This window comes from Lagenorhynchus albirostris, chromosome 5 (assembly GCF_949774975.1).
Source record: "Lagenorhynchus albirostris chromosome 5, mLagAlb1.1, whole genome shotgun sequence".
Lineage (NCBI taxonomy): Eukaryota > Metazoa > Chordata > Mammalia > Artiodactyla > Delphinidae > Lagenorhynchus > Lagenorhynchus albirostris.
The window spans coordinates 72,567,516-72,585,574 of NC_083099.1; the positions used below are offsets into that span (position 1 = coordinate 72,567,516).

Here is an 18,059-nt window from a genome sequence, read left to right on the forward strand (position 1 = left end):
ATCTGAGGGATTTTCTTAAGACATGCCCTTGATTTCACTGTTATGGTGGTCTACAGACCACACTTTAAGAAACAACATTCATTTATTGTTGAAAAAAATTAGGAGTCCAAAGGACATGAATATATTCTTAAAACACACACACAGAAGAATGCTTTCTAAAAGAATTATGTACCAGTAGAGAATAACAGTATCCATTTCAGTAGTCTGAAAATCTGAAACCTTGATTCATTAATGATCTTAGGTAAATATATAACATCCTTTTACTTTTTCTACCAAGGAATTAGGCAAAGTAATTTGAAGACAAATGACTTTAAAATAATAACAATAATAATAACGTGTACCTAGCAAAGACTTTAATAAGAAGCCATAAATTTTCATGTATACACTCTACAAGGACATTCTGAATATTAGTCTATTTTGAAGTGATTTATAAATGATCTGCAAGACATCACCTCCAGAACAACAAATTCTAACCTACTAAAACAGAAGTGCATTATGTTCATGAGATCTGCCACTATTTATAGCTTTTAACATCTGAATACTATATCATAATCAACTTTATCTGTAATTTAATATATTCTCAGTCAGGAATTAAAAGACATAAAGTGAAATTATTAATGTGGAAAAGGAAAACGTTCCTACCTGGAAGTTCAGATAAATTTTTTATTTCTAGTTTCATTTTATTTCACATATAAAATGTGATGAATGTGACACAAAAGGTTTGCTTCATTACTTATTATGCACCTTCATTACTCATTCTCGTATATTCTATTATCTTCTCTACAAAGAAAATACCATATTGAGACAACTAGAATAACTGACAGTATTTCAACCACTTTTGGGATCTGCTTTGATTTTTAAAGATCATTAGGTTATTTATTTACATTAAAAATTTTTTTTTAAGTCTGTAACAATTTGAACTATGTATCCTGAACACAAATTTCATAGTATAAATGATTCATTGAAAGGCATGAAGTCTGACTCCTTTACAGAGTAATTCAGGAAAAAATGCAATATAAATTTCACAAAGCAAAAAACACACAAAAACCCCCATATTTTCACTAAGTCATGTTTCTAAGCTCTCTGAAACGATACCAACTCCCAGATGTGATCATTAACTGGTTGCTTTTCTTTTCTTTTCACTGCAACTGACTTACTCTTTGACAAAGTTCTGAAGCTGTGCCTTAATCGATCTCTGAGTTTGGTCAAATAGGATCTAAAAGAAAAGAAGGACATTAAACAATTAGAAAAGTAAACAAAGAAAATAATTTTCATTTAGTTCCATAAATATTACATCCTTCCAACAATATTCCAATTCTAATAACACCTACATTTCTTACTGAACATTGCATAAGTATTTAAAAAAGAAACAAACTGATTTTCAAGCCAATTTCATCTGTTTAAAAAATAAAATTACTTCTATTTACAGAGGAATGAAATGTGCATTAATATTTAAATACAATGTTCAATCAGTAGAGCAATTTATTTCCTTGACTCTAATTCAGGCTTTGGAAGACAACCTAAAAGAGTAATACAAATTCTACTCTATCCACCACAGAAATTTCTTACTCTAATATATTAAAACAAAACAAATGAAAACAACTCTAGAACTGCCTTATACCTTAGTTAGAGGTTTCTCATTTGGGAAGACCTGTGGATTTAAATGTCTTAAATTCAGAACTCAAGTGAATATTATATAGCCCTTCAGGTTAAATTATTGCTAAGATTAAAAATGAGAATAAAATTTTACTTCTCACGACAATATTTTACACCACTTAATGGATGTCACATATTTAACTATGTGTGGTAAATTTCACAGGGCTTGGCATGGGAATTCCAAGTACTTTCATAATTTACAGATACACTTCATTCAGAATTTGAAACACATGCCAGATGAAGAGGCAGAAAAATAAATATTAAAAACAAAAAGAAAACCTTATGTCCTTCAACTAACTAAAAGCAGTACCAAAAAAATTCAGTCTCTATGGAATCTTACTATTAGCAAAGTCTTACGTCCTTGTCTAAACGCCAAATACACACACACACACACACACACCCCACACACACACAAAACCTGGATTGAGTACAGGGTTTCAAAATCTGTCAATTCACTTCCAAAGGAAAAACAGTTTTGTATTATGTTAATCCCAAAGTATTAAACCCAAATTAAGCAGAAGAAAGGAAATAATGAAGATCAGTTTGGAAGGCAACTAAATAGAAAACAGAAAATCAATAGCCAAAACCCAATGAAACCTAAAGCTAGTTCTTTAAGAAGATCTAAAATAGATAAACCTACAACCAAAGTGATCAGGAAGAAAGAAGACACAAATTTCATACAATAAAAAGGAGAGAGATGGCTTCACCACAGATTCTACAGATATTAAAAAAGGATAATCAGGGGAACAATTTTATGCTGATAAATTCAATAGATGAGATGGGGAAATACTTTGAAGGACAAAAACTAACAAAGCTCAACTGTAGCAACGTTAAGAGCAGTTTCCCAAGGCAACAGAAATAAAAGCAAAAATAAACAAATGGGATCTAATCAAACTTAGAAGCTTTTGAACAGCAAAGGAAACCATGAACAAAATGAAAAGACAACCTACAGACTGGAAGAAAAAATTTGCAAATGTTGTGACTGACGAGGGCTTAATTTCCAAAATATACAAAGAGCTCATACAACTCAATAACAAAAACACAAACAAATCAAAAAATGGGCAGAAGACCTAAATAGACATTTCTCCAAAGAAAACATACAGATGGCCAATAGGTACATGAAAAGATGCTCAACTTCTCTAATTATTAGATAAATGCAAATCAAAACTACAATAAGGTCTCACTTCACACCAGTCAGAATGGCCATCATTAAAAAGTCTACAAATAATAAATGCTGGAGAGGGTGTAGAGAAAAGGGAACCCTCCTACACTGTTGGTAAGAACGTAAATTGGTGCAGCCACTAGGGAAAACAGTATGGAGGTTCCTTAAAAAACTAAAAATAGAGTTGCCATGTAATCCAGCAATCCCCCTCCTGGGCATACTTCCAGAGAAAACTCTAATTTGAAAAGATACATGCATCCCAATGTTCATAGCACCTCTATCTACAACAGCCAAGACATGGAAGCAACCTAAATGTCCATCAACAGATGAATGGATACATGGAATATTACTCAGCCATAAGAAGGAATGAAATAATGCCATTTGCAGCAACATGGGTGGACTTTGAGATTATCATACTAAGTGAAGTCAGCCAGAGAAAGACAAATATTATGTGATATCACTTATATGTGGAATCTAAAATATGACACAAATGAATTTATCTACGAAACAGAAACAGACTCACAGACATAGAGAATAGACTTGTGGTTGCCAAGGAGGAGGGGAGGTGAGGGAGGGAAGGATTGAGAGTTCAGGATTAGCAGATGCAAACTATTACATATAGGATGGATAACAACAAGGTACTACTGTATAGCACAGGGAACTATATTGAATATTCTGTAATAAACCATAGTGGAAAAGAATGTGAAAAAGAATATATATATACATACACACACACACACATAACTGAGTCACTTTGCTGTATACCAGGAACTAATACAACTTTGTAAATCAACTATACTTCAATAAAAAAATTTTAAAAAAAGAAGGTATCAGAAACCTAAACAGAGTTCCCTGGTGGCCTAATGGTTAGGATTCTGGGCTTTTACTGCTGTGGCCTGGGTTCAACCCCTGGTTGGGGAACTGAGAAGCCACATGGCGTGGCCAAAAAAAAAAAAAAAAAAAAACAAAGAAACCTAAACAGAATTAAAGAAATAGAATCTATAGTGAAAAACCTCGCCTATCCTATAAAGTTAAAGGTAACTTTACATAAAACCTAGCAACCCCAATCTTAGGTATTTGCCCAAGAGAAATGAAAACTTAGGTTCATAACAAAATCTGTATACAAATGTTTTTTAGCAGTTTCATTCCTAATTGCCAAAAATTGGACACAACCCAAATGTCCTTGGAGAAACAAACTATAGTATATCTATACAATGGAATACTACTCAGCAATAAAAAAGAAAGAACTATTAATACATACAACCACATAGATGAATCTGAATGCATTTTGATAAATAAGTCATATTCAAAAGGGTACAAACTGAATGAGTCCAGTTATATGACATTTAGGAAAAGGCAGAACTACAGGATGGATATCAAATCAGCAATTTACAATGGTAGGAGGAAGAAGGAAAGGGTGACTAACAATGGGTTAATAAGAGTATTTCGAGAGTTAACAAAACTGCATCTTGATTGAGGTATGGAGACCCAACCGTATGCATTTGTCAAAACTCATAAAACTGTACACCACAAGGAATCAATTTTGTTACATTTAAATTTGGGGCTTCCCTGGTGGTGCAATGGTTAAGAATCTGCCTGCCAATGCAGGGGACACGGGTTCGTGCCCTGGTCTGGGAAGATCCCACATGCCACAGAGCAACTAAGCCCGTGAGCCACAACTACTGAGCCTGCGCGTCTGGAGCCTGTGCTCCACAACGGGAGAGGCCGCGACAGTGAGAGGCCCATGCACCACAATGAAGAGTGGCCCCCGCTCGCCGCAACTGGAGAAAGCCCTCGCATGGAAACGAAGACCCAACACGGTCCAAAATAAATAAATAAATAAATAAATTTAAATTTGAAAATAACTTTAATACCCTCTAGGTCCACCCTATTTGTCACAAATGGCAAGGTTTCATTCTTTTTTATGGTTGAATAATATTCCATTGTACATATACTATACATGTAATATATACACCACACCTTCTTCATCCATTCACCTACTGATAGGCACTTAGATTGCTTCCATATCTTGCCTATTGTGAATAATGCTGCAATGAACACAGGGGTGTATGTATATTTTCTAATTAGTGTTTTTGTTTTCTTTGGTTAAGTACCCAAGAGTGAACTTGCTGGACCATACAGTAGTTTTACTTTTAGTTTTTTGAGGAATTTCCATACTGTTTTCCATAGTGGCTGTACCAATTTATATTCCCATCAACAGCACACAAAGATTTACCTGTCTCCACATCCTCACCAATGCTTGTTACTTGTTAACGTTTAGGTAACAGCCATTCTGACAAATGTGAGGTTATATCTCATTGTGGTTTTGATTTGCATTTGATTTGTTTAGATAACAGCCATTCTGACAAATGTGAGGTTATATCTCATTGTGGTTTTGAAAGCATTTTTTCATGTGCCTGTTGACCATCTGTATGTCTTCTTTGGAAAAATGTCTATTCAGGTCCTCTGCCCATTTTTTAAATTGGGGTATTTGGGGTTTTTTTGGATGCTGAGTTGTATGAGTTCCTTGTATATTTGGGATATTGACCCCTTGTTGGATATAACATTTGCAAACATCTTCTCCCATTCAGTAGGCTGCCTTTTCATTTTGTTCATGGCTTCCTTCACTGTATAAAAGCTTTCTTAGTTTCATGTAGTCCCATTTGCTTATCTTTGCTTTTGTTTCCCTTGACTGTGGAGACACAGCCAAAAAAATATTGCTAAGACAGATGTCAAAGAGCATACTGCTTATGTTTCCTTCTAGAAGTTTTATGGTTTCAGATCTTACATTTAAGTCTTTAATCCATTTTGAGTTTATTTTTGTATATGGTGTGAGAATGTAGTCATCTGATTCTTTTGCATGTAGCTGCCCAGTTTTCCTAACACCATTTATTGAAGAGTCTGCCTTTCCCCCACTGTGTACTCTTGCCTCCTTTGTCATATATTAATTGCCCATATAAATGTGGGTTCATTTCTGGGCTCTCTATTCTGTTCCCTTGATCTATGTGTCTGTTTTTGTGCCAGTACCACACTGTTTTGATTACTGCAGCTTTGTAGTATAGTTTGAGATGAGGGTGCATGATACCTCCAGCTTTGTTCTTCTCTCTTAAGATTGTTTTGGCTACTTCGGGTCTTTCATGTTTCCATACATATTTTAGAATTATTTTTTCCAGTTCTGTGAAAAATGTAATTGGGATTTTGATAAGGATTAAAATGAATCCCCACACCGCCTGAGGTAGTATGGTCATTTTAAAAATATTATTCCTTTCAATCCATGAGCACAGTATACCTTTCCATCTGTTTGTGTCATCTTTAATTTCTTTGATCAGTGTCATATAGTTTTCTAAGTCTTTTATTTCCTTAGTTAGATTTATTTCCATGTATTTTATTCTTTTGGATGTGATTGTAAATGGGACTGTTTGTTACTTCATTGTTAGCGTATAGAAATGTAACAGGTTTCTGCATATTAATTATGTATCCTATTTGTAGTGAGGTGGATGGATCTAGAGTCTGTCATACAGAGTGAAGTCAGTCAGAAAGAGAAAAACAAATACCGTATGTTAACACATATATACAGAATCTAAGTAAAATAAAAAAAAAAAAAAGGTCATGAAGAACCTAGAGGTAAGACAGGAATAAAGGCACAGACCTACTAGAGAATGGACTTGAGGATATGGAGAGGGGGAAGGGTAAGCTGTGACAAAGTGAGAGAGTGGCATGGACATATATACACTACCAAACGTAAAACAGATAGCTAGGGGGAAGCAGCCACATAGCACAGGGAGATCAGCTTGGTGCTTTGTGACCACCTAGAGGGGTGGGATAGGGAGGGTGGGAGGGGGGGAGATGCAAGAGGGAAGAGATATGGGAACATATGTATATGTATAACTGATTCGCTTTGTTATAAAGCAGAAACTAATACACCATTGTAAAGCAATTATACTCCAATAAAGATGTTAAAAAAAAAATGTATCCTGCAACTTTACTGAATTCATTGACAAGTGCCAGTAGTTTTTTGGTGGCATCTTTAGGATTTTGTATATATAGTATCATATGGCATCTGCGAACATTGACAGTTTTATATCTTCCTTTCCAATCTGCATTCCTTTTATTTTTCTTGTCTGACTGCTGTGGCTATGACTTCTAATATTTGCCATTTGCTACAACATACATGGACCTAGAGGGTGTTATGCTATGTGAAACAGTCAGAAAAAGAAAGACAAATATTATATGATTTCACTTATATATGGAATCTAAAAAACAAAACAAATGAACAAACATAACTAAAGAGAAACTACAGGAAAGCCTACTAGAACTAATAAGTGAATTTAGCAAGTCTGCAGAAATAAAGTCAGTATACAAGATTCAGTGGTATTTCTATACACCAGCAATGACCAATTAGAAACTGAACTTTAAAATATATCACTTACAATAGCACCAAAAAATAGGAAATGCTTAGGGATAAACTTGACAAAAGATATGCAAGACTTGTACGATGAAGATCACAAAATACTGCCAAGAGAAATTAAAGAAAACCTAAATAAATACAGATATATTGTGTTCATGGATTAGAAGATTCAATAGTAGTAAGATGTCAATTCTCACCAAATTGATCTATATAGATTTGATGCAATCCCACTCCAAATCCCAGTAAGGCATTTTGTAGAAGTTTAAAACTTGATTCTAAAATATATATGGAAATGTGAGGGACCTAGAGTAGCCAAACCAATTTTGAAAAGAAGGAAGAAAGTTGAAATATCTAACCTACTTGATTTCAAGACTTATTATGAAACCTACAGTAATCAAGGCATTTGTAGTATTAAAGATAGGCAAAAAAGGTCAATAAAACAGAATAGAGTCCAGAAATGACCAATACACACGGTCAACTTTTTTTTTTTTTAAACAAAAGATGCCAATAGGGAAAAGATAATTTTTTGAGCAAATGATGCTGGAACAAACAACTGGACAGCCTTATGACCAAAAAATGAAACTCGACCCTTACCATGCAACATACACAAAAATTAACTTGGGATGGATCTACAGACCTAAACTAAACCTAGAATAGTGTCAGTGAACTTGGGTTAGGCAAACATATCTTAATAGTACACAAAAAGAAAACTATAAAAGAAAAAAAGATCAATAAATTTACTTCATCAAAATTAAAAACTATTGCTCTTCGAAAGATACTGCTACAAAAATAAAAAAGATAAGCCAAAGCCTGGGAGAAAATACATATCTGCAAAACACTTATCTGACAAACAACATATCTGGAATATAGAAAGAACTCTTGTAACTAAATAAGATAAACAGCCCAACTTTTTAAAATGGGCTAAAGATCTGACATTTCATTGAGGAAAATACAAGGGTGGCAAATAAACGCATGAAAAGATTCTTGGGATCATTAGTTATTAAGGAAATGCAAATTAAAACCATAACAAAATTAAGAAGAGTATCCATACCAAGTGTTGGCAATCATGTGGAACAACTAGAACTCTCATACACTGCTTGTATAAAAGGATACAATCAAATTTGGAAAACAATTTCCAGATTTTGGAGGTTTTCTTTAATGAAATTTAAAACTTTTAGAAATTTAATGTATAAAAGAATATTAACATCATTATAAGCATTAATAAATAATAAAAGAAATTCTTCTTTCCATAATTCTTCTTAGCAATTTTTTTGTAGATTTCACTATATAAGTAGTTTCGTAAAATGTTAAACATACTACCCATTCTACCTCTAGCTATTTACACGAAAGAAATAAAAGCATACATCTATACAGACTTTTACACATATTTTTTATTAGCAGCTTTATTTGTAATAGCCAAAACTGGGAAACAACTCAAATGTTCATTGTATTGGCTTTAAAATACGTCCACAAATTGTTTGACATTCTTCCCTTCAAAAGTGGAGCCTAATTCTTTTCCCCTTGAGAGTGGCTGGTCATAGAGACTTACTTGTAACAAATAGTAATATGGAGGAAGTGACAAACAGTAACTTCTGAGACTAAGTCATGGATAGTATTGCATCTTTCTCTTTGCCCTTACTCTTGTATCATTTGTTTTGGGAGTAACCAGATTCCATGCAGTAAAAACCACTCAAGCAGCCCTGTAAAGAGGCTCCTTGGTGAGGAACTGAGGCCTGCAGTCAACAGTCATATGCACGGCCCTATCTTGGAATTGGATCCTCCAACCCCAGTGAAGCCTTCAAATTACAGTAACCCTGGCCACATCTTATCAGCTCTCTCATTAAAGACTCTGAGCCAAAGCCACTCAGCTAAGTCTCTCTAAAAATTCCAGGCCCAGAAACTGAGATAATAAATGTTTGTTGCTTTAAGCCACTATATTTTGGGGTAATCAGTTATACAGCAATAGATAACTAACACATCCATCAACAGGTGAATGGAAAAACAAATTGTGATATATCTACACAATGCAATACTATTAAGCAATAGAAAAAAAGGGAATAAACTATTGCTACACAGACCATGATTGAGTCTCAAAATCATTACACTGAAAGAAATTAGACCAAAAAAAAAAATCCATTTACATATAGGTCTGGAAAATGCAAACTGATCAGTAATGACAGACAGCAGATCAGTGATTGACTAGGAATGAGGAGGTGGCAAATCAGAGGAGGAATTATAAAGCGGCACAAGAAAATTTTGAGGCATAATTGTTATGTTCATTAAATTAATTGAGGTGACAGTTTTATGGAGGTATACATATGTCAACATTTATCAAATTGTACACTTTAATATACAGTTTATGTCAATCATTCCCCAGTAAAAAAAAAAATCAATATATTCCAGAGAAAGAAACACAATGGTTTTTGCCTATTATTGTTATTTTAAAACTACAAAAACATTACAAAGTTCTCCAAAATATAGCATTAACTAAAGTTTATATACATTTGGATAGAATGAGAAATATTTCAAGCAATTGTCAATAATCTAGCCTACCTATTTTAACACCTCCATTAGAATGAAAAGTATGTTGTAATGCAAAGGCAACTGAGTCTCCCACTTGCCAGTTTCAAGCTATCCAGCTACCGAACAGCTAACTCTTCCTCTGGTGAACTGTTGCAAAGAGCTGCCTCAATAGGGCACTAATCTATTCCCCACTAAGAGAGAATTCGCAGCATTTCTTAAGCTTTAAGACTTTGCCTTGTCAATGTCTCTGGAAATTCGGTGACGAAGGAATTTTGCAAGACTCTTCCCTAAATTTTTGCCCTTTACCTCATTTCCCTATTTTCCTTGTGTAGAGTTCTACTATCCTGACTAGTTGGGGGTTCTGATCAAGATCTTACCCAAAGTGCTCAGCAACCACCCAAAAACTTTATCTGGGCTTTAGACCAAAAACAAAATTTGTTTCATCCTCAGAATTGAGTGCATACAGGTCTTCTCTTCCATGTCTGTACCACAAAACCTGGGATGGTATAATAAAGCCAGAGTGACAGGTTCCTTGGGTGGGGTGTGTGTGTGGGGGGAACCAACACAAAAGCAAAGGTTCAGTTCCATTTTTGGAAATGAATGGCATTATTCCTAGCAACATATGTATGACAAATAATCAGCAATGTCATTTGACCTATCTGCTACTTATAAAAGGATCTTACCTTTTAAGAGGTAAGAGTGCATAAATATCATGGCTGTTTAAAACCAATGGCTTACACTCAGTTAAAGCAACACTATCTAGCTGTGTTCAGCAAAAGATGAAAGCTGAGATACACTACAAAGATGGCAGACACTCTAGGAACTTTAGTAGAAGAATAGGCTACACATCCATAGATAGCATTGAACTATTCTCAGTTCTTGCCATTTAGGTCCCATTGGCCGAGACTAAAAATTTTGTAGTCTTTGTGATCCATTTAAATATTACTGAGCTACCACAGCAGTCTCTTCTGACGATTCTGCATGACAGAATCATTCCTGTCCTTTCCAGAATCTATAGGCACAGGGTTATGGCTGTTGACACTGTGGATTCATTGAATCTTTTAGTTAATCTCATTAGGCCTGTTTATTACAGACTTATAATAATCAAGAAGACTCTTCTTTGCTTTTATCAGAAACAGGTCCCAATATGCAAATGAATATTTATTATGTGTTCCTGTTTTTCTACATCCCCTGCCTGTCCTAACCTATCCATTTATCTAACTTCTTCTTTCTCCCTTTCTTCATTTCTCTAAGGCAGTGGTTCTTCACGGGCTTGGGTGTGAATCAAAATCACCTGCAAAGCTAACAGAAAATATTAATACAAAGATCCAAGCTTATTGAAGGACAGAATCCCTCTGTATTTTTTAGTAAGTTCACTAGGTGATTCTGTTACTCCAAGATTGAGACAAATCGCTCTGACCAGGGGTTCTCAATTGTACAGTATTATAACCTGGGGAACTTTTAAATACCCTGATGCTGAGATAATTAGAAAAAGTGGCAAGTATCAGGAATCAGAATTTTTAAGGTTCCCCAGATGTGAACCAGCATTATCCACATCACTTGCGTGCTTGTTAGAGATGAAGAATCTCCAGAACCACCCCAGACTTACAGAATCAAAATCTGCATTTACCATGATTTCCAAGTGCTTGTTTGGGGGAAGAAGCAATGCATTGTTTCTCAAACTGGGCTGCACAATGGGATGACCTGTGGAGCTTTGATTGCTGGTTCTTACTCCCAGAGACTAATTTTAACTAGTCTGGGTTGCAGCCCACTAGCACTCCACTGAGAAGAATTCATCAAGGCATCTAAATCACTAAATTACCTTCACTAAGAGCAAAAAGGGGCCTCCCTTCAGTGGATGTCATGACAGATACAGTCCTTGGAAGTGGGCAAAAACAGTCTTGAGAGCAGAAGTCAGCACATTTTTTCTGTAAAGAGCTAGATGGTATTTTAGGCTTGTGGGCCATGTTGTCTCTGCCACAGCTACTCATCTCTGCCATCGTGCGAAAGTAACCATAGACAATACAGAAGCAAATGAGCACAGCTGTGTTCCAATAAAAATTTATATGAAAAAAAGGGGAGGGGGCGATGGGCTAAATTTGGCCTTTAAGCCATAGTTTGCCAACCCCTGCTCTAGAACAGTGGTTCACAAACTTTAGAATACAACAGAATCCCCTGCAAGCCTTGTTCAAACACATATTGCTGGCTTCCAGCCTCAGAGTTTCTGATCTAGTAGACCTGGATGGGCTCTAAGAAGTTGCTATTCTAACAAGTCCCTAGGTGATACTGATGCTGCTGGTCCAGGGACCACAATTTGAGAACCATCGATCGAAAGTAATGGTCCTCAAATTTTACTGCATGTCAGAATCACATGGGGAGATTTTAAAAATTCTAATGCCGCACTCCAGATGACATAAATCCAATCTCTGGGAATGGGAACCAATTTACTACTATAAACGTTCTCAATGCTTAGGTCATGGCACACTAAAATAGTGACATTTCAGGGGAAAAGTTACATGGCATTACTATTTGAATCATCCAAAGCTATTTTAGTCACAATTTGTTTGTCATCACTTCTTTGTTTTGTACGCCCTGTCAAATATTGCATCTTTCTTTTGCTTATTTTTCACAATTCTTGCTCCTATTGTCATTTTTCACATTTTTCCTATTAACAAGGTATGTATGATTGTTTCCTTAGCATCATCATCATTAGTTATAAGGTATTCCTATTAGAATGCAATTGATTTTGTTATTTTTTGGCTCTTACTTCTTGGTATTTATTTATTATTGGCTTTTAATGTTAATTAGCCAAAGTCTGACTCTTAATGAAATTTAATTATGTTTTATTTTAAATTATTAAAAAACATTTATTTCTGAAGATGGAATTAAATGCACATAGTTATATCATTTTAAATGGGATTGCAGATTCAAAACATTTTGAAATTTTGATTTTTTGATCATAAATAAGCGTAACATTTGTTGAATAAACTAAAATGAATTAATATTTCCTATCTTTACTAAATGCCTAATTTTATAATCTTGCAATATAATTTACTTTAAAACATTTTAAGAATGCAGAAAATTATACACATAATCAACTTTTGAACCTTAAAACATATCCTATTTTATCTCATATTTAAATAGATCTGATTTTTTACTGGTTGTCGTTTTCCACCATAATGGACAACTTTTTCATCAAACAGTGCTGGAAAGCCATTACATTCATAAGGCAAACACAACATTTCCAAAATTCTCTTCTTTAACCAAAATGTATTTTTACATGAAAGAGTTATTAAATAAAGCAATTACAGAAGCAAATCATACAGGACTTCAACACAAAATATCCATTTAATACAGAAAAAGATTTGCACTTTAAACTTCTACAAACACAAAATAAGAAACAAAGTTCTTTTATCACATTAGTTATAACTATATCAGATTACTAAACTGCTTAAAAGGTTACTACTCAATTAACGGCTAGAGCCAGAATGCCTCATACAATTGCAAAACTGTATAATATACCAGCCTACAAGGAAAATTTCAGAACTTTGTAATTTCCAAAGAAGCAAAGGAAATAGAAAATGTGCCGCATTCAAATAACAGAATTAACAGATGCGTTTGATGGCATGCCAAATAAACACAGCAATAATTACTAACCCAGAAGACAACTGTATCAAAAAGTTTTCATTGCTGCCCAATGATTCTACATGTTAATAACTGTACTCAAACTAACAGCAATACTTAAAATTTCTGAATAGAAGATTATCTTGGAAGAACACTGATTGTTTTACTAAGCACCAAAACAAATTCCTAGGGATGAAATACTCAAATGCCAAAAGAAAACTTTAAAACAAAGAGGATAAATTTGGAAACACTGTAACTTTGCATACTGATAGAACAGCTACAAAGACAGCAAGACGTAAATTTACGTTAAGAATTCATTTAGAAAGCTGTGAAGATCTAGTAGTACATTATTTCACAAAGGATCTCTTATATGTAAAAGGTTACATGTAGATATAAATTCCAAATTAAATTTTATGAAAATGATACATGAATCTAAACAAATATTCAAAATATTTCAATTTTTTTCAGCTTTTTGCATAGAAGTGAGACAAGTATATCACGCTCTGGGGACTTCCCTGGCTGTCCAGTGGTTAAGACTCCAGGCTTCCAATGCAGGGGGCACGGGTTCTATCCCTGTTCGGGGAACTAAAATCCTGCATGCTGTGCAGCGTGGCCAAAAAAATTTTAAAAAAGGAATATCACTTTCTACTGTTTTCATACAACAGTGTACTAGCTGTCCAAAGGAAGAGTTTTGCCTAAGTTTATGATTTAAAAGTAGAATTCAAAAAGTTTAAGGAGGAACAACTTTCAACTTGCAGATGTGTTTAGTGCTAGTTATTGACTTTAAAAGGTGGCTTAGTTAACTGGTGTTCTAAATCTGATGATCTTATTTCAAACAATCCTTGATATTTTTGACAATTAACATGTACCAACAATCTTTATGGATTCAAAGTGTTGGAAACAAGAGGCTAAGAATGAGTCACTAGGGAGTCAGTGCTATAATCTGAATCCAAAAATAGAATTATTAAAAGTGAGTAAATGGGGGGCTTCCCTGGTGGCGCAATGGTTGAGAGTCCGCCTGCCGATGCAGGGGATGTGGGTTCGTGCCCCGGTCTGGGAGGATCCCACATGCCGCGGAGCGGCTGGGCTCGTGAGCCATGGCCGCTGAGCCTGTGCGTCTGGAGCCTGTGCTCTGCAATGGGAGAGGCCACAATAGTGAGAGGCCCGCGTACCGCAAAAAAAAAAAAAAAAAAAAAAGTGGGTAAATGGGGTTTAGTAAGTAGAGCAACTTCTACGTATACCTACAGAAAAGCTTCATCATTATTTTATTCAAAATCCATTCAGTTTATCACAGAAAATTTAAGCATTACATGTGTCAATGAAAGAAAAGGAAGAGCAGCCCCACTTAATGAATGATTGCTCCTTTAAGGTATAATTTAAAGATATGTAATTATTTAAATTCTAATTACAAGTGATAAAAGAGTTCCTGTCAATCAGGAGGAAAGGGCAATAAGTGCTCATATGCCTTTCACTAATATGTCTACCTATGCAGACAAAGTTCTCATCAATGACAATGGCCAAGAATTTGAAAAGATCATCAATTTTTAAATCTTGATCAGGAATTGCTTGAAATCATTTCATGCATAAGATTGTTTTTTTTTTAAGTTATGTTCAGGGAAGCCAGTTCAAGTTTCTCATTAAAATATTTTTTAAATATATGGAAGTGTTATACACACAGAGAGAAGAAAAAGAAATAGAAGGAATACAAATTGGAAAAGAAAAAGTAAAAGTGCCACTTTTCAAATGACAGGATACTATACACAGTGAATCCCAAAGATGCTACCAGAAAACTACTAGAGCTAATCAATGAATTTGGTAAAGTAGCAGGATACAAAATTAATGCACAGAAATCTCTGGTATTCCTATACACTAATGATGAAAAATCTGAAAGTGAAATTAAGAAAACACTCCCATTTGCCACTGCAACAAAAAGAATAAAATATCTAGGAATAAGCCTACCTAAGGAGACAAAAGACCTGTATGCAGAAAATTATAAGACACTGATGAAAGAAATTAAAGATGATACAAATAGATCGAGAGATATACCATGTTGTTCGATTGGAAGAATCAACATTGTGAAAATGACGCTACTACCCAAAGCAATCTACAGATTCAATGCAATCCCTATCAAACTACCACTGGCATTTTTCACAGAACTAGAACAAAAAATTTCACAATTTGTATGGAAACACAAAAGACCCCGAAGAGCCAAAGCAATCTTGAGAACAAAAAATGGAGCTGGAGGAATCAGGCTCCCGGACTTCAGACTATACTACAAAGCTACAGTAATCAAGACAGTATGGTACTGGCACAAAAAGAGAAAGATAGATCAATGGAACAGGAGAGAAAGCCCAGAGATAAACCCGCTCACATATGGTCACCTTATCTTTGATAAAGGAGGCAAGAATATACAGTGGAGAAAAGACAGCCTCTTCAAAAAGTGGTGCTGGGAAAACTGGACACGTACATGTAAAAGTATGAGATTAGAACACTCCCTAACACCATAAACAAAAATAAGCTCAAAATGGATTAAAGACCTAAACGTAAGGCCAGAAACTATCAAACTGTTAGAGAAAAACATAGGCAGAACACTCTGTGACATAAATCACAGCAAGACCCACCTCCTAGAGAAATGGAAATAAAAACAAAAATAAACAAATGGGACCTAATGAAACTTATTAAAAGCTTTTGCACAGCAAGGGAAACCATAAACAAGACCAAAAGACAACCCTCAGAATGGGATAAAATATTTGCAAATGAAGCAACAGACAAAGGATTAATCTCCAAAATTTACAAGCAGCTCATGCAGCTCAACAACAAAAAAACAAGCAACCCAATCCAAAAATGGGCTGAAGACCTAAATAGACATTTCTCCAAAGAAGATATATAGATTGCCAACAAACACATAAAAGAATGCTCAACATCATTAATCATTAGAGAAATGCAAATCAAAACTACAATGAGATATCATCTCACACTGGTCAGAATGGCCATCATCAAAAAATCTAGAAACAATAAATGCTAGAGAGGGTGTGGAGAAATGGGAACACTCTTGCACTGCTGGTGGGAATGTAAATTGATACAGCCACTAGGGAGAACAGTATGGAGGTTCTTTAAAAAAACTACAAATAGAACTACCATACGACCCAGCAATCCCACTACTGGGCATATACCCTGAGAAAAACCATAATTCAAAAAGAGTCATGTACCAAAATGTTCATTGCAGCTCTATTTACAACAGCCAGGAGATGGAAGCAACCTAAGTGTCCATCATTGGATGAATGGATAAAGAAGATGTGGCACATATATACAATGGAATATTACTCAGCCATAAAAAGAAACGAAACTGAGTTATTTGTAGTGAGGTGGATGGACCTAGAGTCTGTCATACAGAGTGAAGTAAGTCAGAAAGAGAAAAACAAATACCGTATGCTAACACATATATATGGAATCTAAGAGTAAAAAAAAAAAGGTCATGAAGAACCTAGGGTTAAGACGGGAATAAAGACACAGACCTACTAGAGAATGGACTTGAGGATATGGGGAGGGGGAAGCGTAAGCTGTGACAAAGTGAGAGAGTGGCATGGACATATATACACTACCAAACGTAAAACAGATAGCTAGGGGGAAGCAGCTGCATAGCACAGGGAGATCAGCTTGGTGCTTTGTGACCACCTAGAGGAGTGGGATAGGGAGGGTGGGAGGGAGGGAGACGCAAGAGGGAAGAGATATGGGAACATATGTATATGTATAACTGATTCACTTTGTTATAAAGCAGAAACTAACACACCATTGTAAAGCAATTATACTCCAATAAAGATGTTAAAATATATATGTATATATATTTTAAATATATGGAAGTGTTATACACATTCAATATGGAATATCTTTCCTAACACTTTAGGTTTTATTTTAACATAATTCTATAAAAATAAATTATTTATTAAATATTTATTATTTAATGTAATTCCATAAAAAGGAAATCTAAACATTTTTCACCAACACCCAGACAGGACATGACACCTTATGTCCCCTAGAAGTTTTCTCCAGTGTCTCATACAAATACAACCATCAGTTTCTATCTGTGCCATGAGATGAGAACCGTTGGAAAGCACTGAACTACTATATTCTCACTACCTAAAACCATTTGTTGAGCGAATGAGTAGACAGCTGTAATATGGAAAACCAAACTCACAAAAAAACAAAACAAAAAGGGTCATATATTTTCACAGAATTTTATGCAGCAATTCAACTTCAAAACTTCATTCAGCAAATAATCAAAATAATATTCCAATTTCCTCATACTAACAGCAAATTAGAATCCAAAAGAGTCATCAGTGACGTTACAGAAACAGAGCTCTAAGTTCCAGGAAAACAAAGTAGTCAAATCAACTGTAGTACATAGTAGAATGTAGCATATATGACCTGCTCTGGAAAAGTTATGAGTTGGCACCTTATAAAAAACATATGAGTTAAAGAGCAACCCTAGGAAGTTCTCATTCTATAAGGAATAAGGAACAGTACTATCCATTTTTACAGAGAAAATAAATCACAAAAGAATCCAAATAATTTATTTTTTAAATGACTAGATAATCTAAACCCAATCTATGTTTAATCTTACTTGGCTAAAAACCCAAATGGTTACATTATTTCACACATTTATTTAAGCCCACAAAGTTATTCATA

General features: G+C 34.8%; 1 protein-coding gene across 2 annotated transcripts in view; it reads right to left on the bottom strand.

Annotated features, from left to right (window-relative positions):
* Positions 1 to 18,059, bottom strand: part of ACAP2 (ArfGAP with coiled-coil, ankyrin repeat and PH domains 2) — a 162,999-nt gene that overhangs the window by 60,490 nt on the left and 84,450 nt on the right. For both annotated transcript variants that reach the window (XM_060150341.1, XM_060150340.1), the window contains exon 5: positions 1,158 to 1,216. In XM_060150341.1, coding sequence (XP_060006324.1) covers positions 1,158 to 1,216 — 59 coding nt within the window. The remainder of the gene's footprint in view (positions 1 to 1,157; positions 1,217 to 18,059) is intronic.